Source organism: Aulonocara stuartgranti (assembly GCF_965226115.1).
Source record: "Aulonocara stuartgranti genome assembly, chromosome: 6".
NCBI classification, from domain to species: Eukaryota; Metazoa; Chordata; class Actinopteri; order Cichliformes; family Cichlidae; genus Aulonocara; species Aulonocara stuartgranti.
The window spans coordinates 43,609,544-43,625,610 of NC_138944.1; the positions used below are offsets into that span (position 1 = coordinate 43,609,544).

General features: G+C 40.4%; 1 protein-coding gene across 2 annotated transcripts in view; it reads left to right on the forward strand.

The window, feature by feature from the left end:
* The first annotated feature begins 9,128 nt into the window (after positions 1 to 9,128).
* The window catches only part of LOC309707672 (CD48 antigen-like), a 40,734-nt gene continuing 33,795 nt past the window's right edge, over positions 9,129 to 16,067 (forward strand). Inside the window, exon 1 of one of the 2 annotated variants that reach the window (XR_014277046.1) lies at positions 9,129 to 9,348. Coding sequence is in view for 1 of the 2 variants with exons in the window: in XM_082535138.1 (XP_082391264.1) it covers positions 9,132 to 9,348 (217 nt within the window). In the remaining variant the exon portion in view is untranslated. The remainder of the gene's footprint in view (positions 9,349 to 16,067) is intronic. The other variant, XM_082535138.1, reaches the window with a different exon arrangement.

The following is a 16,067-nucleotide window of genomic DNA, read 5'->3' on the forward strand; positions in this document are numbered from 1 at the left end:
TGATTGCAGCCATTCAGCTCTCTGTGAATGAGACTCATGGCCGTTGATCAGTGAGCGTTGTTCAGTGGTCATGAGAATTTGCATATTAATGATCATAAACTGACCTCCCAGCCCATTGTTCCGTCAGTGCTGCTGGTTTCAGTCATTATGCAGATGTTTACAAGGTTGGAAACCTGCAGTCAGCTGAGACTGAAGAAGGCAGTTGGATGAGTGACAAAACATTTCTCCCACTGAAAACATCCAGATGAACAGAATTCATTTTTTGGGGCTGTTTATAATAGATGTAATTTATCCACTCCGGGTTTTTTATTGTTGGTATTACATGTCCAAAGAATAGAAGCCATGATGTGATCCTGCAACAATTTAATTGCATACTTTAAATTTATCAGGGATCTCTGGGGTGTCTTTGTTTGAAATCATTAACAATAGCAGCCCGTCTGACAGCCTGGTGGAAGTGTTTCAACAAATGTGTCCTTAGCACCATCTAAATAAACTTCTATTTCGAACAATTCTGACTTTACAATTAACATGAAACCACTGTACTTGTGCATACGAGTTAGAAAAGGCTTCACACACCTGCAGCACATTTTTAAAGTAATATCCTGGTCTTATTTTCTCACTTGATGCAGACGTACAGGATACGGACATTTATCTGCAATACCTACAACTTAAATCAGTTGTCCACTCACTTAATACTGAGCTTAATACTATAAATGTTATCTTTCCACAGGCAACTTCAACATCCAATTACAAAAAAAAAGAAACATGGGAATCAGACCTATCACTACTATCACTCCATCACTACTAATGCCAACATCTGGAATGAGATTTGCAGAAGCATCTATTTCAAAACAAAATCTGCCAATTTACAGCTAATGCAATATTAAATATTCCACAAAACTCAGCTTTCTAGACAAACAACTTTAAATAGGAGTCACATCAGGATTGTTCACAAAATTAGGTAAATGGTTTTATGCAGCTCTGCTTTTACAGTTAAATCGACTTAAACTACAGTATAAAAGAGCCCTTGCACTGCAGTGGTGGTCTCTTTGATTGAAGCCCAAGTCAAAAAAGCCCAGTATGCAGTTGGCATTGCTGTCTTCAGTAATAGATTAAAGTTTATTGTCATGTACACTGCAAAACACAAATGGTTACTCTGAGCAATGAAATTCTTGCTTTGCGAGTTCCCAGGCAGGGGACAGAAGTAGTGGTGGTTGAAGTGAGCCTTCAGAAAACGAGGGAAACGGCTGGCTCACCAGAGGAATGGGCGCAGGCATCTGCCAGGTGGCAGGAGTGTGATCTGTGTGCCGTGGGTGGGTGCGGTCCTTAATGATGTTGTGTGCCCCTTTTCCGACCTGGGTGATGTAAATCTCCTGTAGTGGTGGGAGGGGTACTCCACAGGCAAACTGTGCTGTTGGAATTACCTCACTGTGATGGAGTTTGTCAGGACACTCTTTGCTGTGCATCTGTAAAGGCTGCTAAGAAGTTTGGAGGTTAATCGAAATTTTCTCAGCTTCCTTAGAAAGAAGAGGTTTCAAGATCGAAACCATCATGAACTGAACACACCTGCAAAGCAGGTTGCTGAATTTAGATGCGTGAGTGTCATTGAATACCTGTGCCTGTGAAAGAAGTTAGTTGCACATGATTATGTTCTTTCTAGCACATGGCTTTGGAAATAAATATAATTCCATATTTTAGTTATAAAAAGGGGGTTGTCATAGTTTACCCCTTCAACATCAACCAGGTAACCAAAAAACTCAAGACGACCTCAGAATCTGGAGCTTTTTCCTATAAGAGATCTGGAAGTGAGAAAAGGCAATAAATAGACATTTTCACATAAATCTGCAACAGTAGGGCTGATGAGAAATAGAAATCTATTTTAATATTTGATATCTGGCAAATAGGTCTTTAAATTAGTTGGTGTTGATGCTTCTTATCACCTGTCCATGGGCCTTTGGAGAAAAAGCCCATGGACGGTGTCTGCTCATTATACTGGAGTGCTTTTGAAGAAAGGTATTTTGAATATAACTTTGTAAGGTGTAGTCCCCTCACTTATGTACTCATCAGTAAAAAAGCTGTCTTTGTGCCATCTGAATTTCATGTTAATTCCAGACAGAGGAGGATTTTTTTAAAGGTTTATTTGAAGAGCATCACACACTGACAGTGTTTTTTTTTTTTTACATCGGAGTTTCAGTGGTAGAGCACAGAGACAACTATGAAAAAGGCAAATGTATTGATTTATTTATTGATTTGGTGTCGATAAAGTAACTATCTAAACTCTGTAACATTAAAAACAGTCAGAATCTTCTCCTTCACTCATGCATCATTTCACTATAAAACAGTCACATCACATACATCCTGCTGAGGGGAGATTACAAGTGCAGTCTCTTCAGAATCTTCATCTTTATTTCCACCACTCATTCCTTCTGAATGACTTTGACCTTCATCACGTGAGGTACTCGTTTCATCCTCATCCTTGTCCTTGCTCTGGTTCCCCTCCTCTTCATTCTGTCTGTTTAGTGCCCTCTCCCTCAGATCATCCCCCTCCAAACTTGAGCAGTCATCCGAAGTGTCGCTGTCTTCCTCCTTGTGTTCTCCTTTTTCCTCGTTGCTTAGTTCATTATTAGCTCCTTCTCCACCCCTCCACACCTCTCCCTCATCTGCCTGTCCTCCTTCTGTGTCCTCCATGGCATCCTCCTCCATGGCATCCTCTGCTGGTCTCTTGTCCCCTGGCCAAAGCTGAACACCCTGGTGGTCCTCCAGGTTCCTGATCCAGGTTCTCAGCCTCTCCCTCACATCTAATAGGAACCTGGGCACAGAGCCGCTATGGCCGGACTGCTGGCACACGTGATGGAGATATGCCACAAGCACCATCAAAACCATGATGACCAACAGAATGACAATAAGCCAAATCTTCACTGCCTTTTCGGTTGTGGAGAGTGAGGAAGTTGTGCTAGGTAGAGCTGTATTTGTTGTACCTGATGGAACAACGGTTGTAACTGAATTGGATGTTGGGGAGGATGTTGTTGTGCTGTTTGTAGCTCCAGAGGGAGAGTGTGAATAGCCTAAAGTTTGAGTAGATGTCGTATTGTTCTCTAGAGTATAGTTTTGAGTGCCGGTAGCAAAAGATACGGGAATCAAGAGTATCAGTATAAACACTGACATAAGAAGGATGGCTTTGGTCCTCATGGTGACTCTGTAGATCACTAAAAAGACAAAAAGCAGAAACTGCAGTTAAAACGATGTGAATCGCAAGAAATGACCTCAGTAGCTCTAAACTCAATGAACAACCTGTGAACAGATTTGTCAGGTAATGTTTCTTTAAACACTAAATGATTATTCAGTTTTGTTTATATAGCACCAAACCACAACAACAGTTGCCTCAAGGCGCTTAGTATTGTAAGGTAAAGACCCTACAATAATACAGAGAAAGCCCAACAATGACACTTTGGGAATGAAAAACTCCCTTTGAACAATCAGAAACATCTGGCAGAACCAGGTGACCAGTAGGGGCTGTGGGGAGGGAGATGGTCAACAGTGGGTGCCTCCCCTACTAAAGAAGCATGCCGTGGTGGAGAGCTGGAAAAAGAAGCAGCGGCAACAACAGGTAGACACTACAAAGGCACACACAGGAAGACGTGTGTGTAAAAACATAAATCCCACATTGTTTGCAATAAACAATTTCTGTAAATGTGCAGATGTGATTGTTTGCCAGCAACTTTCCTCTCTATTTGGAACTGTATACAGTAGATACAGCAGTACCTGTACTCTATAGCTCCATCCAGCAGGTAAATAGTTACATATTGTTAATGCACATATTTTAAATGTTTTAAAGAACTTCAATAACTCAATAGACTCAAGACATTTGCCTGAATATTTAAAAAAATGATTTATAATGTTTATTTTCATTCTTCCATGATATGACATTAGTGTCTCCTCACTGTGCAGCTGGTCTTTTTTCCTGCTACTTATCTCTTCTCCTGCATATTGCATTACCATTCTGAACATGTGTCTGTCTCGTGGTTACAGCGTCACCAGTTTGCTCTGGTTTTTCAGAGGTTTTTCTTTCCCACGTTACTGAGTGCTTGCTAAGAGGGGAACTTTGCATTACACTGTATACAACAGATGCATAGAGTCTGACAGATTGGAGATGAAACTACTTTAGCAGAGGTACAAAGGTGAAGAAGAAGCAAGAAATCTGCTATATTTAACATCATAAATGATAAACACGCTGTACAGTTACAGCAGCTGTGATTTAGCTAGAAGCCAGGCAAACAGGTTTTTCACTTGCATTTTATTTAGAATTGAACTATTGACATTATTAACATCATATTTTATAAACTGATATCTGAAAAAAATGTTCAGCTATGATTATGAGACACACACCTGTGTGAAGTGACAATCAGTCATGCTTGTATTAGTTACAGGAAGTATGCTGTCATAAGAGTTTTAGTTGCTTTTAGGATAATTAAAAATACAAGACTGACTGATGAAAAGCACACGGACACTCGCTGAAAACTTCACGAGGTACACCTGGTCAGCTGCTTGTTAATGCAAATCAGCAAATCACATGGCAGCAACTAAATGCATGTAGGAATGCAGTCATGGTCGAGATGACATCAGAACGGCGAAGAAAGGTGATTTAAGTGAATCTGGTTGTACTGAGTATTTCAGTAACTGCTGATCTGCTGGGATTTCCCCATATAACCATGTCTACAGTCTACAAAGAAACTGGTCAGAAATAGAGCAGCAGCAGCTTCCTGTGTGAGAACGCCTTGTTGATGCCAGAGGTCAGAATGGCCAGGCTGTTTTGAGCAGACAGGAAGACAACTGTAATAACCTTTCTCTATTTGTGTTGTGTACTCTTCGTTGTGCATTTCAAAAAGAGCACCTTGGAATGCTAACACATGAAGCTTTAAGCAGATGGACAACAGAAAACCACACTGGCTTCCACTCCTGTTAGCAAAGAACAGGAAACTGAGTCTACAGTTTTTGTGAAGCCATGAAAACCGTTTGCACAGAACACTCCACTAATAACGAGAATGCCAAATGTTAAAGTAAAAAGGTTATATTTGCCCTGTTCACTGACTCACACTCGTTCAGGCTCAGGATGTGGTTAGTTCTGTGCACTCTGCATCTGTGTTTCACTGAAAAAACAGGAAATCGATTTTGCACCTATCTGCAACTTTGCAACAGCAACTGCAGTAATCAGGGGGTTTTCTAACTGGCACCTGTGAATTCTGACTGTTCTATACACAGGACTAATTGTTCTTTTCACTGACAACAAAGTGAGTTTCACTGCTTCAGTCCACTTCAGATCACTGAGATCTGCACGTGGCCCACCATGTTAAATATTTATAGTGTGGTCACTGTAATGAAGCTTTCATTGCAGTGACCACATTAGAGTTCCTCATGAATAATGACAGCTGCTGAACTCTTATGAATCTCTGTAAAAGGAAACTCCGTTTCAGTTTAGTTAAATCATCCCAGGACTGAAGCTGATTCTAGCCGCATGTTACATATTTTATTACCTTCAATTCAGATAGATTTCTCTCATACTGAAACACAGGAAACGTTTGTTCTTTGAGAATGAAGAACATTTACAACAGGTAGGCAGAAGACAAGGAGGTGAATAAATATGTCCAATAAAGAAATGAGTTAAAATAAATGGGAAACTTTATAATACCAGAAAGATACAATATTAAAAAGTAACAAACCAAACTAAAAACTGCAAGTATTTACTTACTCAGTAAATGAACAATTCAGTGAAGTAATGCCAAGCTCCCAAGAAAGACAGGATGTGAAGGAGGCAAAGTTATAGCTACGTATGTGAGAAGACTTAGAGAAGGGAAAGAAAGCAGACACTGAGGGTGGGTGGGGGAACAACAAAGATGAAGGCTTCAGAAAATAGCTTGCCACATGCTCTCATCTCACAGGTCTCATGCAGTCATTTGTCTAACTTTCCTTTTCTAGCATTCAAATGCAGCAGATATAAAATGCTAAAGACAGAAATTAAAGCTGCAAACACAGAGGGCAGATGACCTGTGCTACAGCTTGGGCGAGCTGTTGGTGATTATACGCACGCAGTCGTTTCTATAAAGCATGTGAAGTTTAGGACAGATTACATGATGTACAACTGTGAAATACAATGTGATGTCCTAGAATAAAACAGCCCTACAGGTCATGTTAATGTCCTAACACAGGGGTCAGCAACCTTTAACACCCAAAGAGCCGTTTGGACCCAGTTTCCACAGAAAAGAAAACACTGGGAGCAGCAAATACTTTTTGACATCTAAAATGAAGATAACACTGTTATTGTTTTTTACCTTTACGCTTTGTATAAACAACTAAATTGTGTTGCTTATGAAATCCATGAAGTGCTACAGAGAAAATTAAATTTTATTTATGTAATGAACACATTTTGAACTCTTAAAAAAATATAACAAACATGAATTAAAAAGCTGAACTTAAATTATTCATATAGCAAACAAAAACTGTAGTGAGCCGTCATCCTTATATCACCTTTGGGATTTTGCGGCCTGTAGCGGAGCTTTGACCTGAATTTTAAAAATAATTGGAAAAAATCAACTGAAAAATAAATATTTGCAAAATATCTGGATAAATATTTATTTTACATGGCTAATGTGTGTGTCGCAGTGTGGTCTGCAGTGCCGCTGCAGGGGAGGCACCTGAGCGGCATCCTGTCAGTCTGTGCTCTCTCTGCTGTTGTGTTGGTGTGTGTGGGCTGTGAGCTGGACAGCTACAGCCGGCTGTGTGGCTACAGCAACCATGTGTGTAAAGTGGTCAATCCGGTTGTTCAGTGATGATGCGACGAATCCTACTTCCGGGCCTAAAGTAGTCTGCGTTTAATATGGCTTTTGTGTTGTTAACATGTTTAATGTTTTGTATTTTCTTCTATTTAATCTCAAAAAGCTCCTAAAACAGTCAGTGATCACTGTTGACCTCCCTCGGCTTTTATTACCGCTAATCATTTATTTAAGCTCAGTTTTTAAAACCTTAGGATGTAACTACAGCCCAGCCCATGCAGCAGTATATGAATGACTAACCTCGTATTGTGGATGGATTATCTCAGTTGTTCTCCTGGCTGAAGTTTGGTCCTTTTACAGCATCCTGCCATGCGATTACATTTGTTCCTGACCACCGAGAACACTCGCGTTAACTTTTATCGAGTGGAAAAAAAGTTAGCTTGTTTATATATTATGCTAACATAGCTGTGTCGCTAGCAGTCACGTAGCACATCATTATATACCAGCTAGCCCAACTTCAGTAACCCTACAAACGTCACTGCTGTTTAGTTTTCTGTCTTCATTTATGCTGGAAGTGATAGCAGAGCTGTACGTTTGAATTTGTTTCCAAAACCCCGCAGTCAGGACATGCTATATTGTATTTAGATAGAAGCTAGCGAGCTAACTCCCTGCTAACTTCTAACTCCGTTAAATGTCATAAATTCCGTTTTCATGGATGCCTGGATGTTAAACTCAATTGTTACACCTGGTAGAGCAGAACGCTGATCATTTTATTAAAGATGAAAGACTTTAGACAGTTTTTCAACTCTCAGTAATGCCATAGTGATCGTTTGATATATGGACCTGCAGCGGAGTTTAGACCCAGACACGGCTAGTGACGTCAGACTGAACAACCGGATAAAGAAAAAAAGCATGTTCGTGCAAACATCATTTTTTTCCAAACCACGTGAAGCCGCAGTATAAAGACTAAAGAGCCGCATGTTGCCGACCCCTGTCCTAGGAGAAGGCCTGAAATAGTGAAACGAGAACATTTTAACCCTCGTGCTCATTGTGAAAATTTAGCATAAACATTGTTGAAATTGCTGTTCTTGGTGCTCCCTTAACAGACCACAACAAAATACAGTGCACTCACCACAAAACAAAGCATGTTGCTGCTACCTTTGAAATATCTCAGCTTGCATAGGAAATATAATGCCCATCCCTTCTTGTAACCAGCCTTTGTAAGCTTGTTGTCAGTCTAAACACCCAAACATACGACTTAAATCCTGTTCTGCCCTCTTCTTTCACCATCTCTGAAAGTCTTATGTAGCAGACGATTTCTCCCAAACCACACCATTAGTGCTCTGTACTCCTGCTACTGTCATAAATGCACAAGAGAGTTTCAACAGGTGGAGCAAGACTTTTCTCTGCATGTGAGCTGAGGCTACTGCAATGACATCTTGTGGCACTATGGAGGCGTTTGCTATCCCCATGTATGAGACCCACACATTCTCTGCATGTGCGTCTCTCAGCTTAAGCAGTGTCAGAGCGTAAATGGAGCGGATACACCAACATGGCTCCAAATTTACATCATTTCAAGTCACTAAATTAAAGAAGTTATTGTAATGATATAATGAATCCAACTCACAAAAGAAATGAGTAAAAAACACATTTCACTATTTTAGCTTCCTCGATGCTGCACACTGATTAGATATTTTATTTTAGGTTTCTGTAATGCGTCATCCACCACTATGCACGAGCTCTTTGATCAATTGTATTGTCTAGATGCATTCTCCATCATCCAGGTAAGTAAATCTCCAAAAGTTGATTGTGTTCATCTGGACGTAGCGTTTTCAGTGGGAGAAACGTTTCGTCACTCATCCAACTGACTTCTTCAGTCTCAGCTGACTGCAGGTTTCCCCAACCTTATAAACGATATATTTGCATAATGACTGAAACCACCCACTGAAGGAACAATGATGAAGGAACTGTCCTCCCAACTGTCCTTCCAGGCCTTTGTTCCTTCAGTGGGCTAGTTTCAGTCATTCTGCAAATATATTGTTTATAAGGTTGGAAACCTGCAGTCAGCTGAGACTGAAGAAGTCAGTTGGATGAGTGACGAAACGTTTCTCCCACTGAAAACGTCCAGATGAACACAATCAACTTTTGGAGATCAATTATATTATTTGTACTAAAATATACATTTTCAATTGACTTTAACAAAAAGCAGAAGGAACAGTAAAGCTTGTTCTTATTTTTCTTTAAGATATCAAATTACAGTTTTTACTTGCATTCCTGAGCAGAAAAACATGTTTTATTGTTTGAACGTTATGCTTGATTAATGCCTGACTTCCCAGAGAAGTACCAGATTTCTAAAATTCATGTATGTCTTCTTGTTTTTATGACAGGTTGAAGGTTTCGGCTGCAGTATCACTGCCCACATCAGCAACAGGAAAAGTGCAGCTGCAAAGGCTGAACCAGAAGCAAATTTGTGGCAGTGACACCACACTCTCATCTCTCGTGACCCCACACTGTCAGAGGATGCATGTAAATGCATGCGGCATGGAAAAAACATATTTTTTCTTTGTTTGTTTCACAGCAGGTAAGCTTGCTTGTTTTTCTCATCAGCCAATCTTTTTGGTAAAATGGTTCTAGGAACCATATTATCTTGATATATACACAGTACAGCAGCTAAAATAACTATTGAACGCCACTTTTCCAAGTAAATACATTTCTAAAAGTGCTGTTGATATGAAATTCTTACCAGATGTCGACAATAATCCATCCAATCGACACATGCAAAGAAATCAAACCATATATGTCCATAAATTATGTGTAATAATGAGAAATGACACAGGAAGTATTGACATGCATACTCTGTGTAAAAGCCTTGTTGTTGGTGATGACAGTTTCAAGGGCTTGAGGGTCCTGAGCAGTATCTTAGCTGGGGTGGCTGTAGCTCAGGAGGTCTCTGTCTGCATGCCAAGTATCCTTAGTATCTAAGATACAAACCTCAAGTTGCTCTCTGATGCATCCATCACAGTATGAATGTGCGTGAATGTTAGTTAGTGAGCACTTAAAACCATAGAAGAAAGTGTGAATGACTGTGTTTGGGTGAATGTGGCATGTTATGTAAAGCGCTTTGAGAATCAGTCCATTTACCATTCCCACGACTGCACTCTTCTGGACAGAGATCTTGGATGTTATTCCTGGGATCTGTTGGAGTCACTGCACCGAGTGCTCCGATTACCATTGGGACCACCATTACCTTTACCCTCTACATTTTCTTGAGCTCGTCTCTGAGCCCTTGGTACTTCACCAGCTTCTCGTGTTCCTTCTTCCTTCCTTAACCATGTTGCTGTCATTCAGTATCACTACATCTATCATTACGGCCGTCTTCTTCTGTTCGTCTACCACCACTATGTCCAGTATATATACAGCCTGCACCTGGGGTCTTGCCTGGTGTGATAGACCCCAGCCTCTATGGATCTTGTGCTCAGAGCTTGTTGTTGTGCTGCCATGATGAAAAATCTATAGGCAGTTTTAGGTTTAGATCAACAAGTCATAAAGACAAGCATCCCACAGTAGTATCTATGAAATCGGCATTGAACAAATTTATAGAAAATCAAGTGTTTTAACAAATTGGAGTTTAAGAATTGATTTCAAGTCTTGTTTCTAACTTTGATGTTTAGTACAGAGATAATGGCTGCTATTTGCATGTGTACATTTAGTGCAGGCTACCATAAAACTTTCCATCTCATAGAAACATAGCACTCTGTGAATAGATGGCTCACAACCCCCCAAACATTGTGGTTAGCACCTTTTTTTTCTTTTCTTTTTCCAAATGTAGTATTTGTCTTTAGTCTACTGCATGTTACAAAGAATGTTTTTGTTCTATGTTGCTATTTAAAGTTCTGAAAGCTTAGAGGAGGGTTGTTTATGAATCCTGAAATCCTGCAAATGATTGGAGGACTGTTCAGAACTACATAAACTTGTGAAAATTCGGTGGGGTTTTTGTTACCGCTATGCAGAGTGTGCTTAAAAAAGAAAAAAGAAAAAGTATTTCATGATCCTCAGTATCTGTGTGTAGAAAATTACCCTCCAACTTGCTAAGAAACTACTAGATATCTAAACCAATTCTCTCTGGACGTTCGAACTCAGCTTGATCATTGATGAAGACTGTTACTGTGACCTGAAGGTTTATTGGCTTTACTTTCTACATTTTGTAATCGTATCACCAGACCTGCAGCTGATAGGTACCGACAGGCCAAGCGGAATGCGGCTCGGGTAGTGGCTGAAGCAAAAACTCGGGTGTGGCAGGAGTTCGGAGAGGCCATAGAAAAAGACTTTCAGACTGCCTCGAAGAGATTCTGGCAAACTGTCAAGCGTCTCAGTAGGGGAAAGCGGTGCTCTCAATTCAATTCAATTTTATTTATATAGCACCAAATCACAACAAAAGTCGCCTCAAGGCGCTTCACAGATACAGAGAAAAACCCAACAATCATATGACCCCCTATGAGCAGCACTTTGGCGACAGTGGGAAGGAAAAACTCCCTTTTAACAGGAAGAAACCTCCAACAGAACCAGGCTCAGGGAGGGGCGGGGCCATCTGCTGCGACTGGTTGGGGTGAGAGAAGGAAGACAGGATAAAGACATGCTGTGGAAGAGAGACAGAGGTTAATAACAGATATGATTCAATGCAGAGAGGTCTGTTAACACATAGTGAGTGAGAAAGGTGACTGGAAAGGAAAAACTCAATGCATCATGGGAATCCCCGGCAGCCTACGTCTATTGCAGCATAACTAAGGGAGGATTCAGGGTCACCTGGTCCAGCCCTAACTATATGCTTTAGCAAAAAGGAAAGTTTGAAGCCTAATCTTGAAAGTAGAGATAGTGTCTGTCTCCTGAATCCAAACTGGAAGCTGGTTCCACAGAAGAGGGGCCTGAAAACTGAAGGCTCTGCCTCCCATTCTACTTTTAAATACTCTAGGAACAACAAGTAGGCCTGCAGAGCGAGAGCGAAGTGCTCTAATAGGGTGATATGGTACTACAAGGTCATTAAGATAAGATGGGGCCTGATTATTTAAGACCTTGTATGTGAGGAGCAGGATTTTGAATTCTGGATTTAACAGGAAGCCAATGAAGGGAAGCCAAAACAGGAGAAATCTGCTCTCTCTTTCTAGTCCCTGTCAGGACTCTTGCTGCAGCATTTTGGATTAGCTGAAGGCTTTTCAGTGAGTTTTCAGAACTTCCTGATAATAATGAATTACAGTCGTCCAGCCTGGAAGTAATAAATGCATGAACTAGTTTTTCAGCGTCACTCTGAGACAGGATATTTCTAACTTTAGAGATGTTGCACAAATGGAAGAAAGCAGTCTTACATATTTGTTTAATATGTGCGTTGAAGGACATGTCCTGGTCAAAAATGACTCCAAGGTTCCTCACAGTGTTACTGGAGGCCAAGGTAATGCCATCCAGAGTAAGAATCTGCTTAGATACCATATTTCTAAGATTTTCAGGGCCGAGTACAATAACCTCAGTTTGATCTGAATTAAGAAGCAGAAAGTTAGCGGCCATCCAGGTCTTTATGTCTTTAAGACATTCCTGCAGTTTAACTCATTGGTGTGTGTTATCTGGCTTCATGGACAGACAGAGCTGGGTGTCATCTGCATAGCAGTGTAAATGTATGCTATGTCTTCTAATGATGCTGCCTAAGGGAAGCATGTATAATGTAAACAGAATTGGTTCTAGCACTGAACCCTGTGGAACTCCATAATTAACCTCAGTGTGTGAAGAGGACTCTCCATTTATATGCACAAACTGGAGTCTATTAGATAGATATGATACAAACCACTGCAGTGCAGTACCTGTAATACCTACAGCATGTTCTAATCGCTCTAATAGGATATTATGGTCGACAGTATCGAACGCTGCACTGAGGTCTAGCAGGACAAGCACAGAGATGAGTCCACTGTCAGAGGCCATTAGAAGATCATTTGTAACCTTCACTAAAGCTGTTTCTGTGCTGTGATGAGCTCTGAAACCTGACTGAAACTCTTCAAATAAACCATTCCTCTGCAGATGATCTGTTAGCTGTTTGACAACTACTCTTTCAAGGATGTTCGATATGAAAGGAAGGTTGAAGATTGGCCTATAACTAGCTAAGACTGCTGGGTCTAGAGATGCTTTTTGAGTAAAGGTTTAACTACAGCCAGCTTGAAGGCCTGTGGTACATAGCTGATTATTAGAGATAGGTTGATCATATTTAAGATCGAAGAATTAATTAATGGCAGGACTTCTTTGAGCAGTTTTGTAGGAATGGGGTCTAAAAGACACGTTGATGGTTTGGAGGAAGTAATTATTGAAGTTAACTCAGAAAGATCAATTAGAGAAAAAGAGTCTAACTTAACATCAATGGTACTAAGAGTAGCTGTAGATAATATTACATCTGTGGGATGATTATTGGTAATTTTTTCTCTAATGATAAAAATGTTATTTGTGAAGAAGTTCATGAAGTCATTACTAGTTAAGGTTAAAGGGATGGTTGGCTCAACAGAGCTCTGACTGTTTGTCAGCCTGGCTACAGAGCTGAAGAGAAACCTGGGGTTGTTCTTATTTTCTTCAATCAGTGATGAATAGTAAGATGTTCTGGCTTTGCGGAGGGCTTTCTTATAAAGCAGCAAACTATTTCTCCAGGCTAAATGATGATCCTCTAAATTTGTAACTCTCCAATTTACGAGTCATCTGCTTTAGGCTACGTGTTTGAGAATTATACCACAGAGTCAGGTACTTCTGATTAGAGGCCTTAGTTTTCACAGGAGCTACAGTATCCAGAGTCGTACGTAGTGAGGAAGTGAAATTATTAACAGGATGATCGACCTCTGTTGGGGTGGCGTTCAGATAGCTGCTCTGCTCTATGTTGGTACAGGGCATTGAAGATGATAACAGTGGGTGGATTATATTCTTAAACTTAGTTACAGCGCTTTCAGAAAGACATCTACTTTGATAAAGTCTACTCTCCACTGCTGTGTAATCAATTATTGTAAATGTAAATGTTATCAGGAAATGATCAGACAGGAGAGGGTTTTCAGGAAACACTGTTAAATGTTCAGTTTCTATGCCATATGTTAAAACAAGATCTAGAGTGTGATTAAAGTGGTGGGTGGGTTCTTTTACATTTTGACAGAAGCCAATTGAGTCTAATAACAGATTAAATGCCATGTTGAGGCTGTCATTTTTAGCATCTACATGGATGTTAAAATCACCCACAATAATTATTTTATCTGAGCTCAGAACTAAATCAGATAAAAAGTCTGAGAAATCAGACAGAAACTCTGTGTAAGGCTAAGGTGGACGATAGATGATAACAAGTAAGACTGGTTTCTGAGTTTCACAGCTGGGGTGGATGAGGCTAAGCATCAGGCTTTCAAATGAATTAAAAGTCTGTCTGGGTCTTTGGTTGATTAATAGGCTGGTGTGAAACCGCCCCCCCATTGCATATAATGGCTGATCAGACCACTTTGACACACAATGGGGATACTAAACAAAACACAATCATAAACAAAGAATGCAGCACAGTCTGGTTTGTTATTAAACTAAAGATCAAATAAGAAAATCAAAAGTATTGAATCCTAAACTCAATATCCAATTAAATGCTAATACTTTTTCTTTCAGGAGGTGGTGGTGCAGTCCAATTATCCTATTGTATTTAAGGGTAAGACGTAAAGAAACAAAGGTTAGTCAAAAGTCAAATTAACGAACTGGTGTGAATATGTAAGTAAACTAAATGTGCGTGCTTACAAATAGAACAAATTTATCCAAACCAGTCAATAAATTTATTGGAAACTAAAGTGTGTTATTGTGTTCAAATGAAGAAATGAAAATACACAAGAGTTACCGACTTTAGTGTGGCCATGGGTTTGGCCATCACATGGTGCCTGTGTTCAGTTTAGGTGCTTCTACCTGTTGTTTTTGTTTTGTTTTTTGCTTTCCTGCTAATGTGTCATTGTCTTTCTTCTCGCTGGGTGCATGATCTTCAAACTCTATTATACATCCAAGCTGCTATGAGAAATCAGTTTTCCGTGCATGATGAATCTCACCCTCAGTGGTCTCAGTATGTCCTCACAGCCAGCGCCAGTGGAGCTACTCTGTGACCTCTCACTGGCACAGACGGAGGGTCTGTGCCAGTGAGAGTGCAAATGTTTGCAATATAAAAATAAATGAAAAATGTAAACATCTATGTTTAGTGAACTTTGCAGTGTTGCTCTGTGGTGCAGCTACGACACTGTAGCAAAGTTTACACACTATGTCTACTTGATCCACGTCTGACTCCGCGAACCCATAATGTTTCCACACCACTGAAGTTTTTTTACCCCTCTTTTCAACCAACGGCAGTCACTCTCCTCTCCAAATAACTTCTGCTTAGCTTTCCGAGCTTCCCTCGGGTCCTCTTAATTGTTGTGACACGTGTTCGAAATGCAGAGAGGTGCGCTCGATTTGCCACACGGAGCAGCGTGAGAGTAAAGCACGAGGGAGGGGCTAATAATCGGCTCAGTCATTTTTAATGATTGTTGAAAGCCCAGATCGTAATCGTGATTAAAATTCGATTAATTGAGCAGCCCTAAATAGGGGTCATCATTTTATCACCTCTAATATTTTTAATCATCTTTCTTTGCTGCTATTTTAAACATTGGTGATGCTTTTTTTCCTGAACAAAGATGTAGAGATCATGGTTCTGTCATGAAACCGCTGTGCAGGCAGGAAAGGATCCAAAAGCAGACTTCACCAAGGTGTGACGTGAACTCCAAAATCCCAGCTTTCTTTGCTGGGAAAAGGCGATACAAAACTAAACTGGGAAATTCTAACTCACGAGGAAACACCGGGAGAGTGACACAGCCATGAGGGAGGATAAGACACGGAACTGAGGGAGACGCAGACATAAATGCACAGAAGGATCAGACGTGGAGCACACCTGACACAAATAAAGATAACAAAACAGGAGAAGAGCAAACACAACACGATGCACACTGATGGGAGACTATCAAAGTTAAACAGGAAGTACACTGGAGGGAGAGAGAGGACATGGAGGAACTGGGGGACGTAGATAAACATGACGAAATGAGGGGCAACGAGGCACAAGAACTCACACCACGATACAAACACAGACACACAGAGGGCAACAACACAGGGAGAAATCTAATAACTGAACTAACAGAACAACCCAGGCACTAAATAATAACAAAAGTAGACTTAACGTGATACAAAATGACATGAAGTACAAGAACACAAAACACTGGCTCAAATGGCCCAGAACCATGACAG